Raw genomic sequence first — 20,936 nt, 5'->3', positions numbered from 1 at the left:
GAGGTGGATTGATTCAGTGACTGGGATAATTGGGATGATAGTGTCTGAGACAGTGCGATTGGCACAGGACGGATCAGAGTTTAGGGCTGTTGTACATAGGGTTGCTATGAGTCTCAAGCGACTTGACGGCACATAACAACAACAACAACTTGCAAAGTTTATATACATTGTTTTACACACTGGATCTTTTCCATTTCCTCAACTCATCCTTTCCTCTACCAATCAAATTGTGTGACTCTATGATTGCCTTGCCCCTCCATCCCCGCCCATTCTCACCCCTTTGCTCCCACCCTCCTCCCCTTAGATCCTCATTCATGTTCTACAATAACGGTCTTTTTTTGGTTATTATTGTTTTTAATTGATATTTTAATGAAAGTTTAGAGAAAACTTGGCTTTCCATTCATTCATTGTTGCACATTTTCCTCCCTACCTGCCCCACTTCCTCTGTAATAGTCTTTTACAGTATTTGTCCTTATGGGACTGAGTTAGTTCACTCAGCATAATGTAATGTTCTCCAATCCTTCCCAAGTTAGGTAGTGATTAACAAAATCATTGCTCCTGTGTGCTGTGTTGTATTCCATCGTGTGAACAATTCATCCAGTTGTTGACCCACCACCACCTTTTTCGTGCAACATGCTACACACTACACCATCATAGCTCTTTTCCCCCTTCTTTCTTTCTGTGGTATGGGGTGAGGGAGATCGAAGTGTAGGAGTTGGTGAAATAGGAGCTGGCTAGGGTACCTCCTAAGGGCCTGTGCCAGCCTTGATGTCCTTGTTGGAGGGAGAACACCTTCCCTACTACTGATGCTGAAGACTCCTAAGACGGAGAGGCAGGTGAGTACCTGCTGCCCCAGCCCTCCTACCCTACCAGCCTGTCCTGGCTTCAGTCTTTGAGACTTCATCCCGCTTCCCAGACACCCTGAACTCTGTGGCATGGTTTCCTCTCTGCCCCTGGCTTCCTCCTTCTCTGTCCCTTTATTCTTTTAACAAGAGTCCCTCCTTGTGGCACACACCTTTAAAGCACTTGATTGCTAGCTGAAAGGTTGCTAGTTCAAACTCATTTGAAGGTGCCAAGGAACCCAGGCCTGGCCATTTGCTTCCAGAAGGTTCCAGCCTTGGGAAAAAACTTACAGAGCAGTTCCACTCTGCACATACGGGGCAGCCAGCAGGGAATCTACCCATGGCAATGGATGACCTCCACGGAACAGATTCAGACTGTGTCCCTGCATGTGCCACGCACAGGCTGAATGGAGAACACAAGGGAGGCGCCTCCTGCTCCTCTGGTGCTCCTCTCCCAGCTTATCCTCTTTCAGAATGTAGCACCCTCTTATTGTTAGATGTCGTTGAACTGGTTCCCGGTACATGATGAAATAAAATCCTGTTCAATCCAGCACCATCCTGGTCTCTGCTGCGCTGGTGTAGAGGAAGGAGGTTAACGGAGAACAGGCGGGCTGGGAGGGCTGGGGCAGGGTGACGTTTAAGCCCCAGTCGAAGGGATGCGAAAGGGGAGAGAAAGGATGTCTCATGGAGAGGAAAGGGCCTGGCTTGCTGGTGGCTGAAGGCGCGGTGCCCACCTTCTTTCTCCTGGAAGCTGTTATCCTCTCCTTCTCTTTCTTGATGACTCTTGACAACACTTTTTGTGCTCCACTACTGACCATAAAGGTGTGGGGTTTTAGCCTACCTAGCTGTGCCGTGGAAGTAAGACCTGGCTGTCTGCTTCCATGAAGCTCGCAGTCAAAATAAGCTCCTGAGGCCATTTTCCTGTGTAACCCATGGAGTTGCCACAAGTCTGGAAGGATTCAGTGGTGGTGGGCTAGGGTTTTTGTCCTGTCGTTCTCCATCTGACTCCATTTGCCAGCCCTTTTCTGCGCATATCCTTCCTCCTCTTGCTTCTGTGTGTCTCCCACCTGCATACGGGCCCTGTGTACACTGCAGGAGCTCAGGAAGAGGGACATTGAATTTGATCGCGTGTCGCTGGCCGGTGCGTGTGTTCTTATGTCTCAGTCGGTAGCTGGATGAAAAACTGGATGAGTGAGAGTGAATGAATGAAAGAGGTACTTTCTGTTTCATTCTGCTTTTCTCTTTTTATCTTTTCTGTCTTATCTCTTCCAGCCTCTGTGTGGAGCTCAGGTGGCCATGTGGTAAGGAGCTTCGCCGCCAATCCAAAGGCACGTGGTTTGAATGTTTCTCTGTGGGAGGAAGAACTGTCTCTGAAAACCCACTAGAGGGTCAGCTGTGAGTCGGTTCTGACTCAATGGCACATAAATAACAAATAGATGAGTGAGTTTCTGTCTCTATCTTATCTAACACACAGCAGGCTGTAGGTAGTGTTTGAAGGATGCCTTCCACTGTCCCTTTTTTCTAAATCTGTCCCCCTTCCTAGGACATCAAGCTGTCCTCTCATCTCACAGACTCCAGGATGTGTCCCCCATCACCGGTGTCTCCTCTTCCCCCAGGAAGCAGCCGCAGAACACCAAAGCTCCCGCCCCTCAGCCGCCTCCCATCCTCAAAGTCTTCAACAGGCCCATCCTCTTTGACATCGTGTCCCGAGGCTCCACTGCTGACCTGGACGGACTGCTCCCCTTCTTGTTGACCCACAAAAAGCGTCTGACTGATGAGGAATTCAGAGGTGAGCTGCCGAAGAGGGCTTTGAGTAGATGGGCTGGTATGGACTGGAGAAGACCTGGAATTGGGACCCGCTCCCCTTCAGCATCTTCCCTTGATTGTAAGAGCACTGGGCAGTGAGTCTGGTCCTGTGTGTCTGTCACTACACACTTAACCTCTCTGGGCTTCAGCTACGCCTTTTCAGTTACTCACTTCTTGAATGAGAAGATTAGTATAGTGGGTGAGCCAACTCCATACCTTAAAGGTTGTGTGCTGTCCCAGGAGTTCCTTAGATGTACTTAGCCTCAGTTTCCTCATCTGAAAATTGGGGTGAAGAAGAGTTTTGGAATCCTGGCAGTCTCTGCTCTCCTTTTTGGGCAGTCCAGGGGGTGGGCAAGGCAGCTGGGATTCCTGTTTCCCTTCCCTGGTCCTCCCCTGGAATTTGGATACCCTAACTTTCAGGTCACTGAAACATCCACCTTGGGTTGCCAGCCCCCTGCCTGACCTCAGGCCTTACCTGTCAGATGGGGAAGGCTGGCTCGTGAGCACTCAGCCAAACCTCAAAGGTGCCAGTTACCAGGTGGAGTTGTTGTTGTGTTGCTGTTATGTGCCGTCAAGTTGCCTGCGACTCATAGTGACCCTATGTACAACAGCCCTAAACCCTGCTCTATCCTGTGTCAATCTTATTGTCTCCGACACACCTACACCATTACCCCTGTGACTGAATCAGTCCATCTCATTGAGGGTCTTCCTCTCCTGCGCTGTCCCTCCACCATCCCAAGCATGATGTCCCTCCCCAAAGACTGATCCCGCCTTGCAACATGTCCAAAGTATGACAGATGGAGCTTCAGAATCCTTGCCTCCGAGGACTAGCCTGGCTTCACCCTCTCCAGGACGAACTTGTTTGTTCTCCTAGCAGTCCATGGTATATTGAGTACTCTTCTCCAGCACCAAAGCTCAAAGTCATCAACTCTCATACTATCTTCCCTACTCATTGTCCAGTTTTCTGGTGCATCGTCTCCCGACTGGCATCATTGCTCTTCAGTATTTTGGAGAGGTTTCTGACAGTAGACTTTCCCAATGCAATTCATCTTTTCATTTTCTGCTACTGGTACCAAGAATGTTGACTGTAGAGCCAAGCAAACTGAAGCTGTCAACTATCTCAATCTCTTCATCACCCATAATGATGCTGCCATCGGCTTAGTGGTGAGAATCTTTGTTTTCTTGATGTTGAGCTTCAAACCATATTGAAGGCTGCAGCCCTTGACCTTCTGTAGCAAGTGCTTCAGGTTCTCCTCAGTATCAGCAAGCAGGGTTGCATAATGCAGATTGTTGATGAGTTTACCTCCAATCTTGATTCCACACTTCTCATCATAGAGCCCAGCCTCCTGGACACTCTGTTCCCCATACGGATTGGAAAGATATGGTGGAGTATAATTAGCAATTAAGTGATCATCTTATATGTGTAGCGCTGCTATCACAGGGATGACATGGTATGCATGGAGGATATGGTAGATGGCTCTAGCAAACATTTGTTCTCTTAATGTTTGTTGTTGCCGTTTGTTGTTAGGTGCCATTGAGTCAATTACAAGTTGTAGAGACCCTATGAATGGATCTGAACCTTGCCCTATGCTCTGCTGTCCTCAGCATCTCTGACATGTTTAAACCCATTGCTATTGTTACTGTGTCAATTCATCTTGTTGAGGGGCTTCCTCTCTTTTGCTGAACCTCCACCTTTCTAATCAGGTTGTCTTTTCCCAAGAACTGGCCCCTCCTAACAACAGGCCCCAAATGAGTGGCACGAAGTTTTGCCATCCTTGCCTCCGAGGAGTGTCCTGGCTGCACTTTCTCCAAGACTTATTTGTTTGTTCTATTGGCAGTCATGAGCTATTCAGTTCTCTTCTCTAACACCACAACTCAAAACATCAACTCTTCTATCATCCTTCTTTACTGGGCAACTTTCAGATGTGTAACAAATAATTAGAAAGAACATGGCTCGAATCAGGTGTACCTTAATCTTTAAACTGACATCATTGCTTCTTAACATCTTATTGTTTGCTGTTGTGGTTGTTAGGTGTTGTCAAGTCAAGTACGACTCATAGCGTCCCTATGAACAAAAGACCCGAACCTAGTCCTGTCCTGCACCATCCTCACACTTCCAGACACACAAGAGCCCATTGCAGCAGTCACCATGTCAATCCCCTTGGTCGAGGGTCTTCCTCTCCTTTGCTGACCCTCCACCCTCCCCAATATCATGTCCCTCTCCAAGGAATAGCAGCTCCTACCAACATGTCCAAAGTATGTGAGGTGAAACCTCATCGTTCTTGCCTCCGAAGAGCACTCCAGCTGCACCATCTCCACAGCATATCTGTTCGTTCTCTTGGCTGTTCATGGGATGTTCAGTGTGCTTCTCCAACATCACAGCTCAAAGGCGTCAATTCTTTTTCTGTCATCCTTATTTTACTGTTCAGGTCTCAGATGCATAGCTAGTAATCGGAAAGACCATGGCCTGAATCAGGTGCACCTTAGTCTTCAAACTGACATCATTATTCCTCAGTAATTTGGAAAGGTTCTTAATCACAGATTTTCCCAGTGCAATATGTCTCATTTTCTGACTACTCATACCAAGAGTGTTAATTGTGGATCCAAGCAAGATGAAGCTGTTGACAGTTTCAATCTCCTCTCCATCCATCATAACACTGCTCAATGGTCCGGTGGTAAGAATCTTTGTTTTCTTGATATTGAGAAACAAACATACTAAAGGCTGCTTTCCTCGATCTTCTGCAACAAGTATCTCAAATTCTGCTCACTTTCAGCAAGTAAGGTTGTGTCATCTGCATAACTCAGGTTATTGGTGAATGTCCCTCCAATCCTGATGCACTGATTATACAAAGGCATTTGACTGTGTGGATCATAACAAACTGTGGCTGACTCTGAGAAGAATGGGAATCCCAGAACACTTGATTGTGCTAATGCGAAACCTATACTTGGACCAGGAGGCAGTCGTCGGAACAGAGCAGGGAAACACTGCATGATTCAAAATTGGGAAGGGTGTATGCCAGGGTTGCATCCTGTCTCCATACCTTTTCAACCTGTATGCAGAACAGAGTATCCGGGAGGCTGGGTTTTATGAGGAGAAATGTGGGATCAGACTTGGAGGAACAATCAGCAATCTGTGTTATGCACATGACACAACCCTGCTTGCTGAAACTGAGGAGGACCTGAAGGAAGGACCTGTGGAAGGTCAGGGACTGCAGTCTTCAGTATGGTTGGAGGCTCAATATCAGGAAAACAAAGATTCTCACCACTAGGCTGATTAGCAGCATCATGTTGGATGGTGATCGAGATTGTTTACAGCTTTAGTTTGCTTGGCTCCACAGTCAACACTCTTGGCACCAGCAGCCAGGAAATTAAAAGAAGTATTGTGATGGGAAAGTCTGCAGTTAGAGACCTCTCCAGAGTACTGAAGAGCAACGATGTCAGTCTGGAGACCAAGGTGCGCCTGATACATGCCATGGCCTTTACAGTCACTTGTTATGCATCAGAGAGCTGGACAATGACTAGGGAGGATAGAAGGAGAATTGATGACTTTGAGCTGTGGTGTTGGAGAAGAGTATTGAATATACCATGGACTGCTAAGAAAACGAGCAGATTTGTCATGGAGAGGGTGAAGCCAGGCTGCTCCTTGAGGCAAGGATTCTGAAGCTTCATCTGACATAATTTGGACATGTTGTAAGGATGACCAGTCCTTGGAGAGAGATGTCATGCTTGGGAGAGTGGAGGGACAGCGCAGGAGAGGAAGACCCTCTATGAGGTGGATTGATTCAGTGACTGGGGTAATGGAGGTAGGTGTGTCGGAGATGGTGAGATTGGCACAGGATAGGACAGAGTTAAGGGCTGTTGTACATAGGGTGGCTATGAGTTGCAGACGACTCGATGGCACATAACAACAACAGCTGTCATAAAACCTAGACCCTCTCAAGTGTTGTTGGGGTTTTTTTGGTTGTTTTTAAACCAAAGCCCGGGAGCTTATTACTTTTTAAGGAAGTCGTGACTCTCTCGCCCCTTTCTGTGTTCCCACATAGTGAGACAATTTAGTTTGTAAAGCTAGGGCCCTCTCTCCAGTAGCCCCTGAGGGAAGAGCTACTTTGCCACCTGGTGGTGGGCTCTGGAATTTAATCTTTCTCCATCTGGCCCCTCCTCCCTGAATCTATCCAGGCTGGCAGCCCCTACCTCGCCACAGCCCAGGTCTAGGAATGTGGAGATCAAAGCCACCTTGGGTCATCTGTGGTTTGGAATTAGCTTTGGGGCCCAGCTTGTCCTTTCATTAAATGCTTATTAGCACAACAAATGGTGTTGGCACTTGCTTTGCACAGTGCAGAGAGAGTTGGGGTGGAAGAACGTGGTCAGCAAAGCAGATGTGATCCTGCCTTCTCATTGCTCAGTGTCTTTGTAGAGACCAACGATGGTCAAGAAATCACAAAAACAGTCACCTGATCACAAAGGTCCTCTATACGCCAGTGAAAGGCTGTGGTGGAGGATTTGACCTTGTTGGGAAAATCTAGGAGGTCTTCCTGGAAGAGGTTGTGCTGGAGCAGAGTTCAGGAATGCATTGCCGTTAACTAAGTGAAAAGGAGGAGGCAAGTGTGTGTCTAATTGGTAAGGGAGTGGAGGGACAGCATGAACAAAGATCGTGATTCATTGTGATCTGGGTTGCTGTCTGAAGCAGCCAGTGTGCCTAATATGTGCCAGGTGGATTGAAGGGAGACAGAGACTGAGCCTAGGGAAGATGTATTTGGCGTCTGAGAGATGATGGCTGGGCCAGGTGGCCATTGAGGTGGAGAGCAGTGGATGGATTGAAGAGGTAGGAGATATGTTGAAAGATTGGAGGGGAGGGTGAGAACAGTGACCAGGATGCTGTTGCCAAGGACACCAGCCCCTGAGAAGCGATGTATCAGGGCTGGAGACGGGTTTGTGAGGGAAAGATGAAAGAGTTGCAAGTTGCTTATAAGACAATTTGAAAACGATTCACCCCTTTCTCTTGAGGCCATGTGTTGGTTTTGAACAATTTATCTCCAGGTTATATACCATTTTTGTTGTGTGCCATTGAGTCAGAGGCAATTCACAGCTGACCCTCCAGAGGGTTTTCAGAGGCAGGAACCCACTCTGAAGGAGACTGCACATCTTTCTCCTGCTGAGTAAACCTAGTGGATTCAAACTGTGTACCTTTAGGTTAACAGAGAAGCACAAACCATTCACATTACCTGAGGACCCTTTAAGGAGCCCTGGGGGCACAGCGGTTAAAGTGTTTGGATGATGACAGAAAAGTTGATGATTCAAATCCACCAATATACTTCTATAAAGATGACTGCTTTGGAAACCCTATGGGGCAACTCTGCTCTGTTCTAGGGCCACTGTGAATCAGTCTCAGCTTGATGGCAATGATTTTACTGAGATTTCCTATCGATCTGGTACTGCACTAATCAATAACCTTGATTTGATTAGTTCTTTGGTTCCTCTTTGTAGCCTCAACTGAGCTCAGAAGGAAACCAAAGCCTATAGAGGGTGAAGCAGCTGTCAGGGACCAAGCCAGGATTTGGACCCCAATGTGAGTGCCTGCCTCTAGGGCAGAGCTCTCTCTGAAGACACCAGCTGGTCAGGTGCACCTTAGACTTTAAAGTGAATGCTTGCTTTCCAAGCATGCCGTCCCTTTCCAAGGGCTGGCTCCTCCTGGCAACATGTCTGAATTATACGAGACAAAATCTCATCATTCTTGCTTCTAAGGAGCACTTTAGCTGCACATCTTCCAAGGAGTGGAAAGACAATTAGAAACAATTCTGTTTTCTAAGTCAGAGGCATCAAGTCTTCTTCAATCTTAGTCAGTGTCCAACTTTCACAAGGATACAAAGCACTTGAAAGCATCTTTGTTAGGTGCCTTCAAGTCGACCACAACTCAGAGACCCTGTGAACAGCAGATAGGAACCTTGTCCTGGCCTGCACCATCCACACCTCTCTACCGTGCTCAATCAAAGCCCATTATTACAGTCTTTGTGGCAATCCAACTCCTCGACAGTCTTCTCTTCATGGCCCTCTGCTTTTCCCAGTACGATGTCTTTTCCCCAAGGATTGTCCCTTCCTAAACAACATACCAAAGTATGTAAGACGAAGTTTCACCAGCCATGCCTCCAAGGGGCACCCTGGTTATATGTCCTCCAAAACAGACTTGTCTGGGTTTTGTAAGTTCGTGACGTTATTCAACACTCTTCACTAATACCTCAGTTCATAGGCATCAGCTCCTCTTTGATCATCCTTGTTTATGATCCAATTTTCAGATGAATAGGAAACAACTGAAAATGAAGACAGACAGGCACACCTTAGTCTTTCAAGTGAATACTTACTAGCCAGCACTTTAAAGAGGTTCTTGACCCCAGATCTGCTCAGTGTAACACCATTATTTGCTCAGTGCAACTTCTGATCTTTTGAAAACACCATGCAATTAGTGTCACTAAATTGAACACATTAAGACATGGTCACAGTTTTGTTATACATATCACAAGAGAAAAAAAAGAAACTCCCCCAGAGTAGAGTTTGCTAACTGTTGAGCTGTACAGTTTTCCACATTTCAAAGCACTTTTACTCCATGGATCTCTTTGACTCTTTCAGTGATGTGAGAAGCAGTGAGAGGGTGAGTAATCCCATTGGGCAGATGGGAAACTGAGTCTCAGAGACCAAGTGCAACACAGTCAGGACTCTCCTCCCAGGGTGCTTCTGTCCCTCCTGCCCTGCCTGCTGTCCAGGAGCGGTGGACTGAGCACCCGCTTTACCCTTCCTGTCTCTGCCCTTTAGAGCCGTCCACGGGGAAGACCTGCCTCCCCAAGGCCCTGCTGAACTTGAGCCATGGCCACAACCACACCATCCCCCTGCTCCTGGACATCGCTGAGAGCACTGGCAACATGAGGGAGTTCATCAACTCACCCTTCCGGGACGTCTACTATCGAGGTGGGGCCCACACTGTGTGGTGAGAGGTAGGGATGGGGTGGGGGATACTGGGGGCAACATCTCAGCTTGTCTAGCTGTGAGAGCTTTGCTATGCACCTCCAGGGCTAGCATATTGAGTAAATGAGTGAAGCTCACAACCAATTCCACTGCCGTCTGATCGATTCATGGCTTCCCAAGGTTGTGCATCTTGACAGAAGGAGACCTGTGTCTTTCTCCCTCGGAGTGACTGGTGGGTTTAGCGGCCTAGCATGCAACACACCGCACCAGCCAAACTCCCTACATGAAGGAAGGGAGGGACCATGATTACCCTTTGAAACTCTGGCATTCTGTGTCTTTGAATCAAACCTTCGGAGATCTTGAGCCACATGGAGCCTAGTGACCCATGGATCTGGAATTGTGGATTTAAGATGCTACAGTTAAGATGCCCTGAGACCCACGATAATGATTCTGGGAGGCAACAGCTCTAAGAGATCAGGGCACCTCAATTCCAAGAACTCTACCAGTTCTAAATTCTGAGAGGTTATGAATCAGAGAGGACAATTCAGATTCCTTGATAATAAACTTCGAAGTAGGAGAATTTTAACGTCAAGAGGTCCCAAATTCTGTGTGACTGGGATGCTGTTGCTGCTGCTGCCATTGGAGTGAGTGTAGGTTTGAAGGTCCCATGTTTGTAGTGGCTCAAGTTTTTGTTTGTCCTTTGAGTCTGCAAGTCCTCTCCTCCAGTGCAGCGAGCCTTCTGTGGTGGTCAGGTGACAGGAAACCCCTCTCTATTGCCCCATCCCCCCCATCTCTGCATGCTCAAGCCCCTTGCCGGTCACCGTGTCATGGCTTTCTTTCACTAGCCCACTCTACTTTTCCCAGGATAGCATTTTTTTCCAAGGATTTGTGCTTCTGACAACATGCCCAAAGTATGTGAGATGAGGTCCTATCATCCTTCCTTTCTAAGGAGCACCCTGGGTGCATTTCCTCCAAGACAGATCTGTTTGTTCTTTGGACAGGCTGTGGCCTATTCAGTACTCTTCACAACTCAAAGGCACCAATTCCTCTTTGGCCTCCCTTATTCATTGTTAAACTTTAAGGGCTTTGGGCAGGTGCACCTTAGTCTTTCAACTGACATCCTTGCTCTTGACCACCTTACAGAAGTTCTCAGCAGCAGATTTTGCCCAATGAGATACTTAGTCCTGTGTGAACCAAAAGCTGAATTTTGGGGAAGTCTGAAACTTGGTTTCTTGCCTTCAGGCTGGGGCTTCATCTTTATTTTCTCTACTGTTCTGCCCTCTAGACCTGGTAGGGAATAGCCTGTTGTTTTTTGCTATCCAGTTGGAACTGGCCCATAACTGACCCTCCAGTGGATTTTCAAAGGCAGTAAATTGCGTGGGAGGGAACTAGCCATCCTGTGGAGCAGCCGGTAGATTTGATGTGTGCCTTTGGGTTGACAGCAGAGGTCCTTACCCCTGGACCACCAGAGCTCTCTAAGGAATGTCCTGGGTTATGTAAATGGTTGAGTCCTTGAATAATAACCAAAAGGTTGATGATGGCTCAAACCCACTCAGAGGTGCCTGCAAGAAAGGCTTCCAAAAGTCACAGCTTGTGGACCACTGGACTTCTAGGCAGCCAAGAGCAAGGCCTGGTAGGGATTTTGCCCCAGCTGACTGTCCACTTGTTCCCCACAGGTCAAACTGCCCTGCACATCGCCATTGAACGCCGCTGCAAACACTACGTGGAGCTCCTGGTGGCGCGGGGGGCAGATGTCCATGCCCAGGCCCGAGGACGCTTCTTCCAACCCAAGGATGAAGGGGGCTACTTCTACTTTGGTGAGAAGGAGCCCGATGGAGGCTGATGCCCAGAGTCCCGACAGCTCCCCAGGCACCTAGAGCAGCTTTGACCACAGCACTGACCCCCAAGGACTCAGAGCTCCCCTCCACCTGAAGCCAGAGGCATCTCTGTCTTGTGTCCTGGGTTTATGCTGTGAAGAGGGGGCAGCTGGAAGGCTGATATGTGGCCCTGGGTCAGCTACGTGACTAGCAGGGTGGCACCTCACCCTTTCTAGCCTCTGCTTCCCCATCCGTTCAATGGGCTCATAGGAACCTAGAGGAGAGAAGAGCAGGGATGGATCTGATGTGTCCTCAGCACCTAGCGCCTTTCACTGTGTGTCCTGCAGCCCAGGGACTCCGAGGTGGACCATCAGACCATTGGGCCCAGTCCTTGTCCCCACTGTGCCCAAATGGCTGGACCAACCACAGTACTTGCTCAATTCTGACCACATTCATGTGCCGTGTGGGTCCCAGAGACAGAGTTTTCATCCTCAAGTAAGCCCCACTCCTCGCTCGCTGTCCAGTCAACACACGTATGTCAGATCAAACTGCACTCAACAGCCTTAGTTTTTGTTTGGTTTTTAGGTTGTTGTTGTTGTTATGCGCCGTGGAGTCTGATGTACAACAGATCTGAGCCCTGTCCTGTCCTGTGCCGTCCTCATCAGCTCTGACATACTTGAGCCTATTTCAGATTATGTGTAATTCTTTTTAAGCTCTGGTGACTTAGTGCTAAGGAGTTGCACAGCCAGCCCAAAGGCGCGGTTGAAATCCATCAGGTACTCTGGCAGCGAAAGATGGGCAGTCTTCTCCTGTGCCCCGTACCAGCTCTGAAAACCTGCTGGAGGGACAGCTGGGGTTTGCTTCTGGCTTGACAGTACAGAAAAGCAGTATGTTCCTTTTCTTAAATATTTTTCTGTCTGCCTTGAGAGACTGCCATCTTTAGCATGTCTTCCAAGGTGCTAGCCTGCTCCAGGTGGGTGGATCGGGATAGAACGTAGCAATCTCGAAATAGAATTATGATCAGGTATAAGGTGGCAGTGGGACGAGAGGGGAAGACTGGAGGTCTGGAATGTATGTTAGAGATCTGGCTATACTTGTCAAGGGGTCTTCCCCCTGCCCTGGGGGAGATTTTATTTTATTTTTTAAAATAAAATTTTATTTTAATTGTGATTTTAATGAACATTGACATAGAAGTTAGATTTTCATTCATTTATTATTGCACATTTTATCCCCTTGCCCTCTCTTCCCCATCCCCCCAGGTAAAATTTTAAAAGATAGTTTATTTTTATTGCTGTTGTTGAGAATATACAGCAAAACATGCTTTGCACTGATGCAACACTTTCTCTGTGCACAATTCAGTGGCACTGAGCTGTAATGCTACTCTCACCTGCTCTTAGGAGGGTTTCCAGTGACTGGTGTCTTGGCCATGGATTACCAGGCCTTTCTTTCCAGGCACCATTGGGTGCTCTCCAATGGTCAACCTTTGGGCTAACATCTGAGTACTTAACTGTATGCATCACTCAATGACAGCTCTGGCACTTACAGACCCTCAATTTCACACCCCTCAAATAGACACCTCTCCTTGATGTCTTTGAGTTGGGATGTTGGAGAAGAGTCCATGGATTGCTAAAAGAATGAACAGGTATGTCTTGGAAAAGGTGCCACCAGAGTGCTCCTTGGAGGCAAGGATGTTGCCCACAGCTTTGTCTCTCAAACTTTGGATATGTTGTTGTTGTTCTGTGCTGTCAAGTCACCTGTGACTCATAGCAACTCTATGTACAACTGCTCTGAACCCTGCTCTATCCTGAGTCAACTTTATTGTCTCTGATACACTTACTCCCATTACCCCAGTCACTGAGCCAATCCATCTCATCAAGGGTCTTCCTTTCCAAGGACTGATCCCTCCTTGCAACACGTCCAAAGTAAGTCAGATGAAGCTCCAGAATTCTTGCCTCCAAAAGAACCTGTTTGTTTTCTTAACTGTCCATGGTATATTGAATATATCCAACACTCTTCTCCAGCACCACAGTTCAAAGGCATCAGTTCTCCTCCTGTCATCCCTAATCTTTCTTCAGCTTTCTGACGCATAGCAAGTAATTACAAAGACCATATCGTTAGGAGGGGCTATTTCTTGGAAAAGGACACACGCTCGGAAAGGTGGAAGGTCGGCAAAAGTCAGGAGATGGATTAACATGGTAACTGCAGCAATGGGCTCAGGAGATGATGATGAAGGCACAGGATGGGACAGGATTCAGGTCCGTTGTTCACAGGATCACTATGAGTCTACTTGACAGCGCCTCACCCCCCACCCCCAACGAAGTGCCTTGCTTAGTGCTGTGCTGGAGACTCCCAGGGTTCCCGGAGGACCCTCAGGCAGCGCTCCATCTGGGGAGGGGGGAGGCTTACACTGACTTGTCCCCAGGTGAGCTGCCCCTGTCACTGGCTGCCTGCACTAACCAGCCCCACATCGTCAACTACCTGACCGAGAATCCCCACAAGAAGGCAGACATGCGGCGCCAGGACTCCCGCGGGAACACCGTGCTGCACGCGCTGGTGGCCATCGCCGACAACACGCGGGAGAACACCAAGTTCGTCACCAAGATGTACGACCTGCTGCTGCTCAAGTGTGCCCGCCTCTTCCCCGACAGCAACCTGGAGGCCGTGCTCAACAATGACAGCCTCTCGCCCCTCATGATGGCTGCCAAGACGGGCAAGATTGGGGTGAGTAGGACTGGGGGACCCAGCTGACCTCACTGCGTCACGCACACACATGCATACGTTCGCGTGCAGGAGCGGCTGACGCCGCCATTCGTTGTGTATAAAACTACCTGCATCTCCTTATTATCAATCCCGGTGTGAGCTGTCCCAGCTCAAGAACCTGCTGTGGCTCCCTCTTTTTTTTTTTTTTTTTTTTAATATTTTTTTGGCTCCCTTTTGTCCAGTCAAGCTGCTCAACTTAAATGCAGAGCCCGTCTTCTCATCCTATCCCATGGCATGCACACCTCCCCCTCAACCAGCCGGGACAGGGAACTGAGTGAGTTCCAGGACTCCGGCCTGCTTGAATTCCCGTGCATCCCACTGTCAGGGGTGCAGCCTCTTGGCTTGCTGCTGGTTGCCTCCCCTTGGGGGCGTCTCACAGTGCAGGGACTAGGGTAGGGTTGCTTGACTTTGCTAGAGTTCACACTGAGTACTCCTTGGGCGGGGGTATCCTGTGCACAGCACAGGAAATTTAGCGGCATCTCTGGGCTTGAAGCCCCTCCTCCAGTCTGACAACCAGCTATTTCTTCGGGGTCAAGCTCCTCACAGGCACAAGATCAGATTCCGCTGACCTCTTCCTAACACGTGGCCTCAGCCATCTTATTTTACTTCCCAGGTGCCTCAGTTTTTTTATCTGTAAAATGAGAATAATACTAGTGTCTTGTCATATCATGATATGGTAACAACTAATTCACTAATCCGGATAAAGCTTGTAATAAAAAGTCCAAGATGGGTTCAATGAACATTAGCAATTAATATGATTATCTTAAACAATATAGCAAGAATCCTGAAGCAGTTGTAATAAATTATTAAAAAGTGAAAAAAAAACCCAAAATCACCAAACCCAAAACAAACAAAAAAACCCCTTGAACAAGAATGACTGAAATCACAGTTATACCAGCGCCCTGAGAGTGCAAAGGGTCTGGGTTTAAATTCTAACTTGTCGCATTCACGTCCCCTCCCGTGCTTCACCTTCCCTTTACATAAGCAGTTGTGTCTTGGAAGAGGTGCCACTAGGGCACTCCTTGCAGGCGAGGATGGTGACACTTCTTCTCACATACTTGGCCATGTTTTCAGGAGGGGCCAGTCCTTGGGAAAAGATTTCAGTCAGTGAAAGAGGAAGACCCTCCCCGAGATGGATCGAGTGACTGCAGCGATGGGCTCAAGTGTGTCAGAGATGATGAGGATGGCACAGGACAGGACAGGGTTCAGATCTGTTGTTCAGATAGGGTTGCTTTGAATCACACTTAACTCGATGGCACCTAACAACAACAATAAGCCAAATATAAATCTCAGCAACTGCAGTCAGAGGACACTGCCCATTTTTCTCTGGAGGAGCAGCTGTTGGGTTAGAACCACATGCTTTTGGGTGAGCAGCACGACCCCTTAACACTAAGCCACCAGGACTCCTTAAGCCGATGATAGGGAGGTAGTAATAGGAAGGCTGGATAAGATGAGTTAACACATTGGAGTATGGATTCTACGAGCCCTGAAGGCTTTGCTGGTAGGTAAGCATTTCGCTGCTAACTGAAAAGCTGCTCACCTACCCAGCAGCCCTGTGGAAAGACCTGGAAATCTGCTCTTGGAAAGAGCACAGCCCCGGAAACTGTAGAGAGCAGTCCTGATCTGTCGTATGAGTCAGAATTGACTGACGACAACTAGTAACAAGACTGCCATTTTAATTTTTTAAAAAAATACAGTGATTAAGATTATCACAACTCGCTTCGGCTCAAGGCAGAAGGAATTTTGGTGGTTTGGTGGGTTACATATTGTGGTGCTAATTTAAAGGTCAGCGGTTCAAATCCACCAGATGATCTGAAGGAGAAATACAGTTTCTTCTTGTGAAGATAAACAGCTTTGGAAACCTGATAGAGGGTATCTGTGAATTGCCATTGACTTGATGGCTGTGGGGTTGGGTTCAAAGGGGAGCTTCTTGTGTGGCTTCTGGTAACACCTTCTTGCATCTTGGAGCCTCCCTTTGCTCCTGTGTGAACAAGATGATGTGAGGAAGGAGCTTGGCACACAGTAGGTGCTCAGTAAACATTCCTGTCTCCTTTCGGCTCTGTTCTGGGAGACACCAGTGTGCAGATGCCCACACCCTGGGGTCTTGCCAGTGTGGAGGCCTTCTGAACTCCTGACTCTTCCTGGCCAGATCTTCCAGCACATCATCCGGAGGGAGGTGACAGATGAGGACACGCGACACCTATCCCGCAAGTTCAAGGACTGGGCCTACGGGCCTGTGTACTCCTCGCTCTATGACCTCTCCTCTCTGGACACGTGTGGGGAAGAGGCCTCTGTATTGGAGATCCTGGTGTACAACAGCAAAATCGAGGTGGGTGCCAGGTTTGGGTGGGATGGGGGGAAGGAAAGAACCCTGGGACCAGGTGGGACAGTCCATTGCTCTGTGGCTCAGCAGTGGATCCAAAGGCTGAGAGCAAAAGACAGTATCCACTACGGGCTGGAACAGCATTTGGCAAGGGAGGAATGGACAAGGCTTATAGGAGGATGCTAAGAGTGGACTTGGGTAGAGACTCACACAGAAAGGAGGGTCAGCTCTGTGTTGATTCTGACTCAATAGTACATACCGATTGCCTTTTTACAACAGTGAAAAGACTGAGAAAAATACTGGAGCTTTGAAGGTAAGTAGATCGGGATTGGGTTCAGATCCTGGCTCTACCACTTGCACACTATGTGCCTCAAGAAAGCTAGCTCAACCATTCTGGGTGTCGGGCTCCTCATTTGTAACACTGGGGTAAGCAGAATGCAGGGGCTTGTTGGGAGGACCAAGGGAGTTAATTTCCAGCAGCCTGGTGCAGAGTAAACATTATGTGTCAGCTATTATCATTAGTATTCATTACTTGCAGTTTGGAAACCTTTTTACCACTTACTTAGCAGTATTTTGTGAACATCGTTCTGTGCCATTAAATATTCTTCCACAATATCATTGCTGCTTGTAAATAGCTCAAGTTCTAATGAGTTCTTGCTCTACTGTTGGTTATTTGGGTTTCTTTCTGTCTTTAACTATCAGGAATAAAACAACAGTCACATCTTTGTGGCCACATTGTTGCGCTATGAAGAAATGCAAGTCCTCAGAAGGACAGGATGGTGTAAAATAGGACAATAAAATAGAAAACGGGGCAGGGGGCAGGCAACCTCCTATTTGGCTCTGTCCTGCTGCTTCCTAGCTCTGTAAACCCTGACAGAGACCTCCCGTCTCTGAACCTCACTTTCCTCTTCCTTGAAATTAGTAATCAACATGATTGAGATCTAAGGTGGTGGGAAGTTTAGTATCTCTCGTGCAAACAGATTGATTCATAATGTCTGCTAGGAGAACTGTGGTTAGTTTGCAGATATTTTGCAGGAGTCAATTATTGATGTCTGGAAGGGGTTTAGCGTTGGTATGAGAGATGCGTCAAGTAGTTTATCATCTTTGGGTTAAATGGTCCAATCTTGTTTCTTTTCTTCTCTATTGTGGTAGAAAGTATACACAGCAAAACATACACCTATTCAATTTTTTTCATGTACAGTTCAGTGACATAGATGAAATTCTTTAAGTTGGGCAGTCAGTCATTCTTAACCCTCTCACCCTTTCTGAATTGTTTCTCTCTCATTAACATAAAGCCACAGCCCCTAAGCTTTCCATCTAAATTTTCAAATGGTTGTGGTCATGTAAACCCATATGTTGTTGTTATATGCTGTCAATTATAACTCGTAGTAATCTTGTGACCAAGAGATCAAAATACTGCCCTATGCTGTTCATCCTCACAGTCTCCACCATGCTCAAGCCACTGTTGCTGTCTCTGTGCCAGTCCATTTCACTGAGGGTCTTCCTCTCTGGCCCTTTACTTTTCCCAGCACAATCCAAGAACTGGCCTCTCTTGAAAACCTGCCTAAGATTTATGAGACAAAACCCCACCATCCTTGCCTTTAAGGAGCATCTTGGTTGTACTTCTTTCAAAGTAGACTTGCTTGTTTTGGCAACTCTGCGGGGAGTAGATGCACTCTGAGGGTGGCAGTGGCTGAGTCTGACTTCTGCTCACTCCAATAAGGGGGACTGTCCCCATCAATAATATCCACAGCAGCAAATAGACATCTGCTTGATCAGACCCAGCACCCTCCATGCTCCTGCACCCCTTTCTACCATTCATTTGGGTCTGATATTTGTTGTTCACTCTCAGCCGTGGTACCCAGAATGAGGTTTATTAGGGAAGTAAGTTGGAAAATGGGGGAGCACAGAATATCACCCAATACATGTCTAGGTTTTAGCCCAGAAGTCCCAAGTTACAGTTCCTCAATTAGTCCAGGCTCTGATTTGAGTTCAGCAGTCAGCTTTTCCTTCAGTCATTCAGTAAGAACAACAAAGCCTTTGACTTTTCTCTTAGGACTCTTCTGGTTACACTTTGCCACAATCTCTCCACAACAATGCCACAGTCTCTCCACCACCATCACCACCAGGTACTTGTCCTCACCAAAGTCTTGCTCTAATCTCCCTCAACTCTTCCTGCTCAGTATAGGAATCACTCTCTCTCTTATCCTAGTCTCACAGCTGTTGATGATTTGCAAGTCCATGTGTCCCAAGGTAGCTGGAGACCAGAGAAGCTAATATAATGGCTAGAAAAGCTAACACCACAGCAGCCTATGATCTAGTCAATACTTTTTTCCAACCCAACAATTCAAAGGCATCATCTATTTTTCCGTCTTCATCATTCATTTTCCAACTTTCAGAAGCATACAAAACAATATATGACTTAGGTCAGACATACCTTGGTCTTTAAACTGACATCCTTGCTCTTTAGCACTTTAAATGATGTTGTTGGTTTTGTGTGGCATTGAGTCGCCTGTGACTCATAGGGACCCTATGAAACCTGCCATATCCTGAGCCAGTCTCACTGACTCCAGCACATCTAATCCCATTGCCCCAGTTACTGTGTCAATTCACTTTATCCAGGGTCATCTTCTTCTGTGCTATCCCTCCACCCTGCCAAAGACTGGTCCCTCTTGGTCATATACCCAAAGTATGTAAGACAGAGCTCCTCCAGGAAACAGCTTGGTTTCACTCTCCCAGACTGACCTATTTGATCTCCTGGCTGTCCATGGTATGTTCAACACTCTTCTCCAGCACCACAACTCAAAGGCATCAATTTTTTGTCCATTATCTTTAGTCATTGTCCAGCTCTCTGACACATAGTAGGTAACTGCAACGACCATGGCCTGAATCAGGCACACCTTAGTCTCTAGACCAACATCTCTTTAGCACTTCGGAAAGATCCCTGAGAGCAGACTTTCCCAATGCAATTTGTCATTTGATTTCCTGACTGCTGGTGCCAAGAGTGTTGATTGTAGAGCTGAGCAAGTGGAAATTAACAACCATCTCAGCTTTTCTCCATCTATCTAATTGGTCCATTGGTGAGAATCTTTGTTTTCTTGATGTTGAGCTTCAATCCATTTTGAAGACTACAATCCTTGACCTTCTGCAGCATATGTCTCAAGTCCTCCTCAGTTTCAGCAAGCAAAGTTGTATCATCTGCATAACACAGGTTATTTATGAGTCTTGCTCCAATCCTGATGCCACATTCCTCTTCATAAGGTCCAGCCTTGCGAGTGATCTGTTTGGCATATAGATTGAAAATATATCCCTGAGTATCCCTGATGCACACTTTTCCTGATCCTAAATCATGCCGTGTTTCTCTGCTCTGTTCTAACTACTGCTTCCTGGTCCAACTCTGGTTTCACATAAGCACAATTAAGTGTTCTAGGATTCCTATTCTTCTCAAGGTTAGCCACAATATATGTAGTCCCATATAGAGAATTCATAAAAATCACTGTGTTCGGCTCTCTGCTCCTCGTCGATCCAGATTGCCCTCTCTTCTTGTGCAGCCTCAGCCGCATCCCTGAGACACGATGGTGAAGGTCGGAGTAAACGGATTTGGCCGCATTGGGCGCCTGGTCACCAGGGCTGCATTTAACTCTGGCAAAGTGGATATTGTCGCCATCAATGATCCCTTCATTGACCTCAACTACATGGTCTATATGTTCCAATATGATTCCACCCATAGCAAGTTCAACGGCACTGTCAAGGCTGAGAATGGGAAGCTGGTCATCAGTGGGAAAGTTATCACTATCTTCCAGGAGTGAGATCCCACCAACATCAAGTGGGGTGATGCTAGTGCTGAGTATGTTGTGGAGTCCACTGGTGTCTTCACAACCTTGGAGAAGGCTGGGGCTCACTTGAAGGGTGGTGCCAAATGGGTAATCATCTCTGCTCCTTCTGCTGATGCCCCCATGTTTGTGATGGGCGTGAACCATGAAAAGTATGACAACTCTCTCAAGATTGTCAGCAATGCCTCCTGCACTACCAACTGCTTGGCTCCCCTGGCCAAGGTCATCCATGACAACTTCGGCATTGTAGAGGGACTCATGACCATAGTACATGCCATCACTGCCACCCAGAAGACTGTGGATGGCCCCTCTGGAAAGCTGTGGCGTGATGGCCGTGGAGCTGCCCAGAACATCATCCCTGCCTCTACTGGCGCTGCCAAGGCCGTGGGCAAGGTCATCCCTGAACTGAATGGGAAACTTACCGGCATGGCTTTCCGTGTCCCCACCCCCAGTGTGTCAGTTGTGTGCTGTCTGGAGAAAGCTGCCAAATATGATGACATCAAGAAAGTAGTAAAGCAGGCATCAGAAGGACCCCTCAAGGGCATTCTGGGATACACTGAAGACCAGGTTGTCTCCTGTGACTTTAATAGTGACACCCACT

The 20,936-nt window shown here is 47.5% G+C and overlaps 1 protein-coding gene across 5 annotated transcripts in view; it reads left to right on the top strand.

Moving 5' to 3' along the window:
* TRPV4 (transient receptor potential cation channel, subfamily V, member 4) overlaps nt 1-20,936 on the top strand; it is a 42,086-nt gene that overhangs the window by 4,395 nt on the left and 16,755 nt on the right. For 2 of the 5 annotated variants that reach the window (XM_006894837.1, XM_006894836.1), the window contains 5 exons: nt 2,459-2,631; nt 9,453-9,605; nt 11,279-11,419; nt 13,842-14,140; nt 16,329-16,508. In XM_006894837.1, coding sequence (XP_006894899.1) covers nt 2,459-2,631; nt 9,453-9,605; nt 11,279-11,419; nt 13,842-14,140; nt 16,329-16,508 — 946 coding nt within the window. The remainder of the gene's footprint in view (nt 1-2,458; nt 2,632-9,452; nt 9,606-11,278; nt 11,420-13,841; nt 14,141-16,328; nt 16,509-20,936) is intronic. The other 3 variants (XM_006894838.1, XM_006894839.1, XM_006894840.1) reach the window with 3 other exon arrangements.

This window comes from Elephantulus edwardii, unplaced genomic scaffold (genome assembly GCF_000299155.1).
Source record: "Elephantulus edwardii isolate Elephantulus edwardi_28Jun2011 unplaced genomic scaffold, EleEdw1.0 scaffold00151, whole genome shotgun sequence".
NCBI lineage: Eukaryota > Metazoa > Chordata > Mammalia > Macroscelidea > Macroscelididae > Elephantulus > Elephantulus edwardii.
The sequence above is the reverse complement of the archived record's forward strand: the minus strand, read 5'-3'. Positions and strand labels throughout refer to the sequence as shown.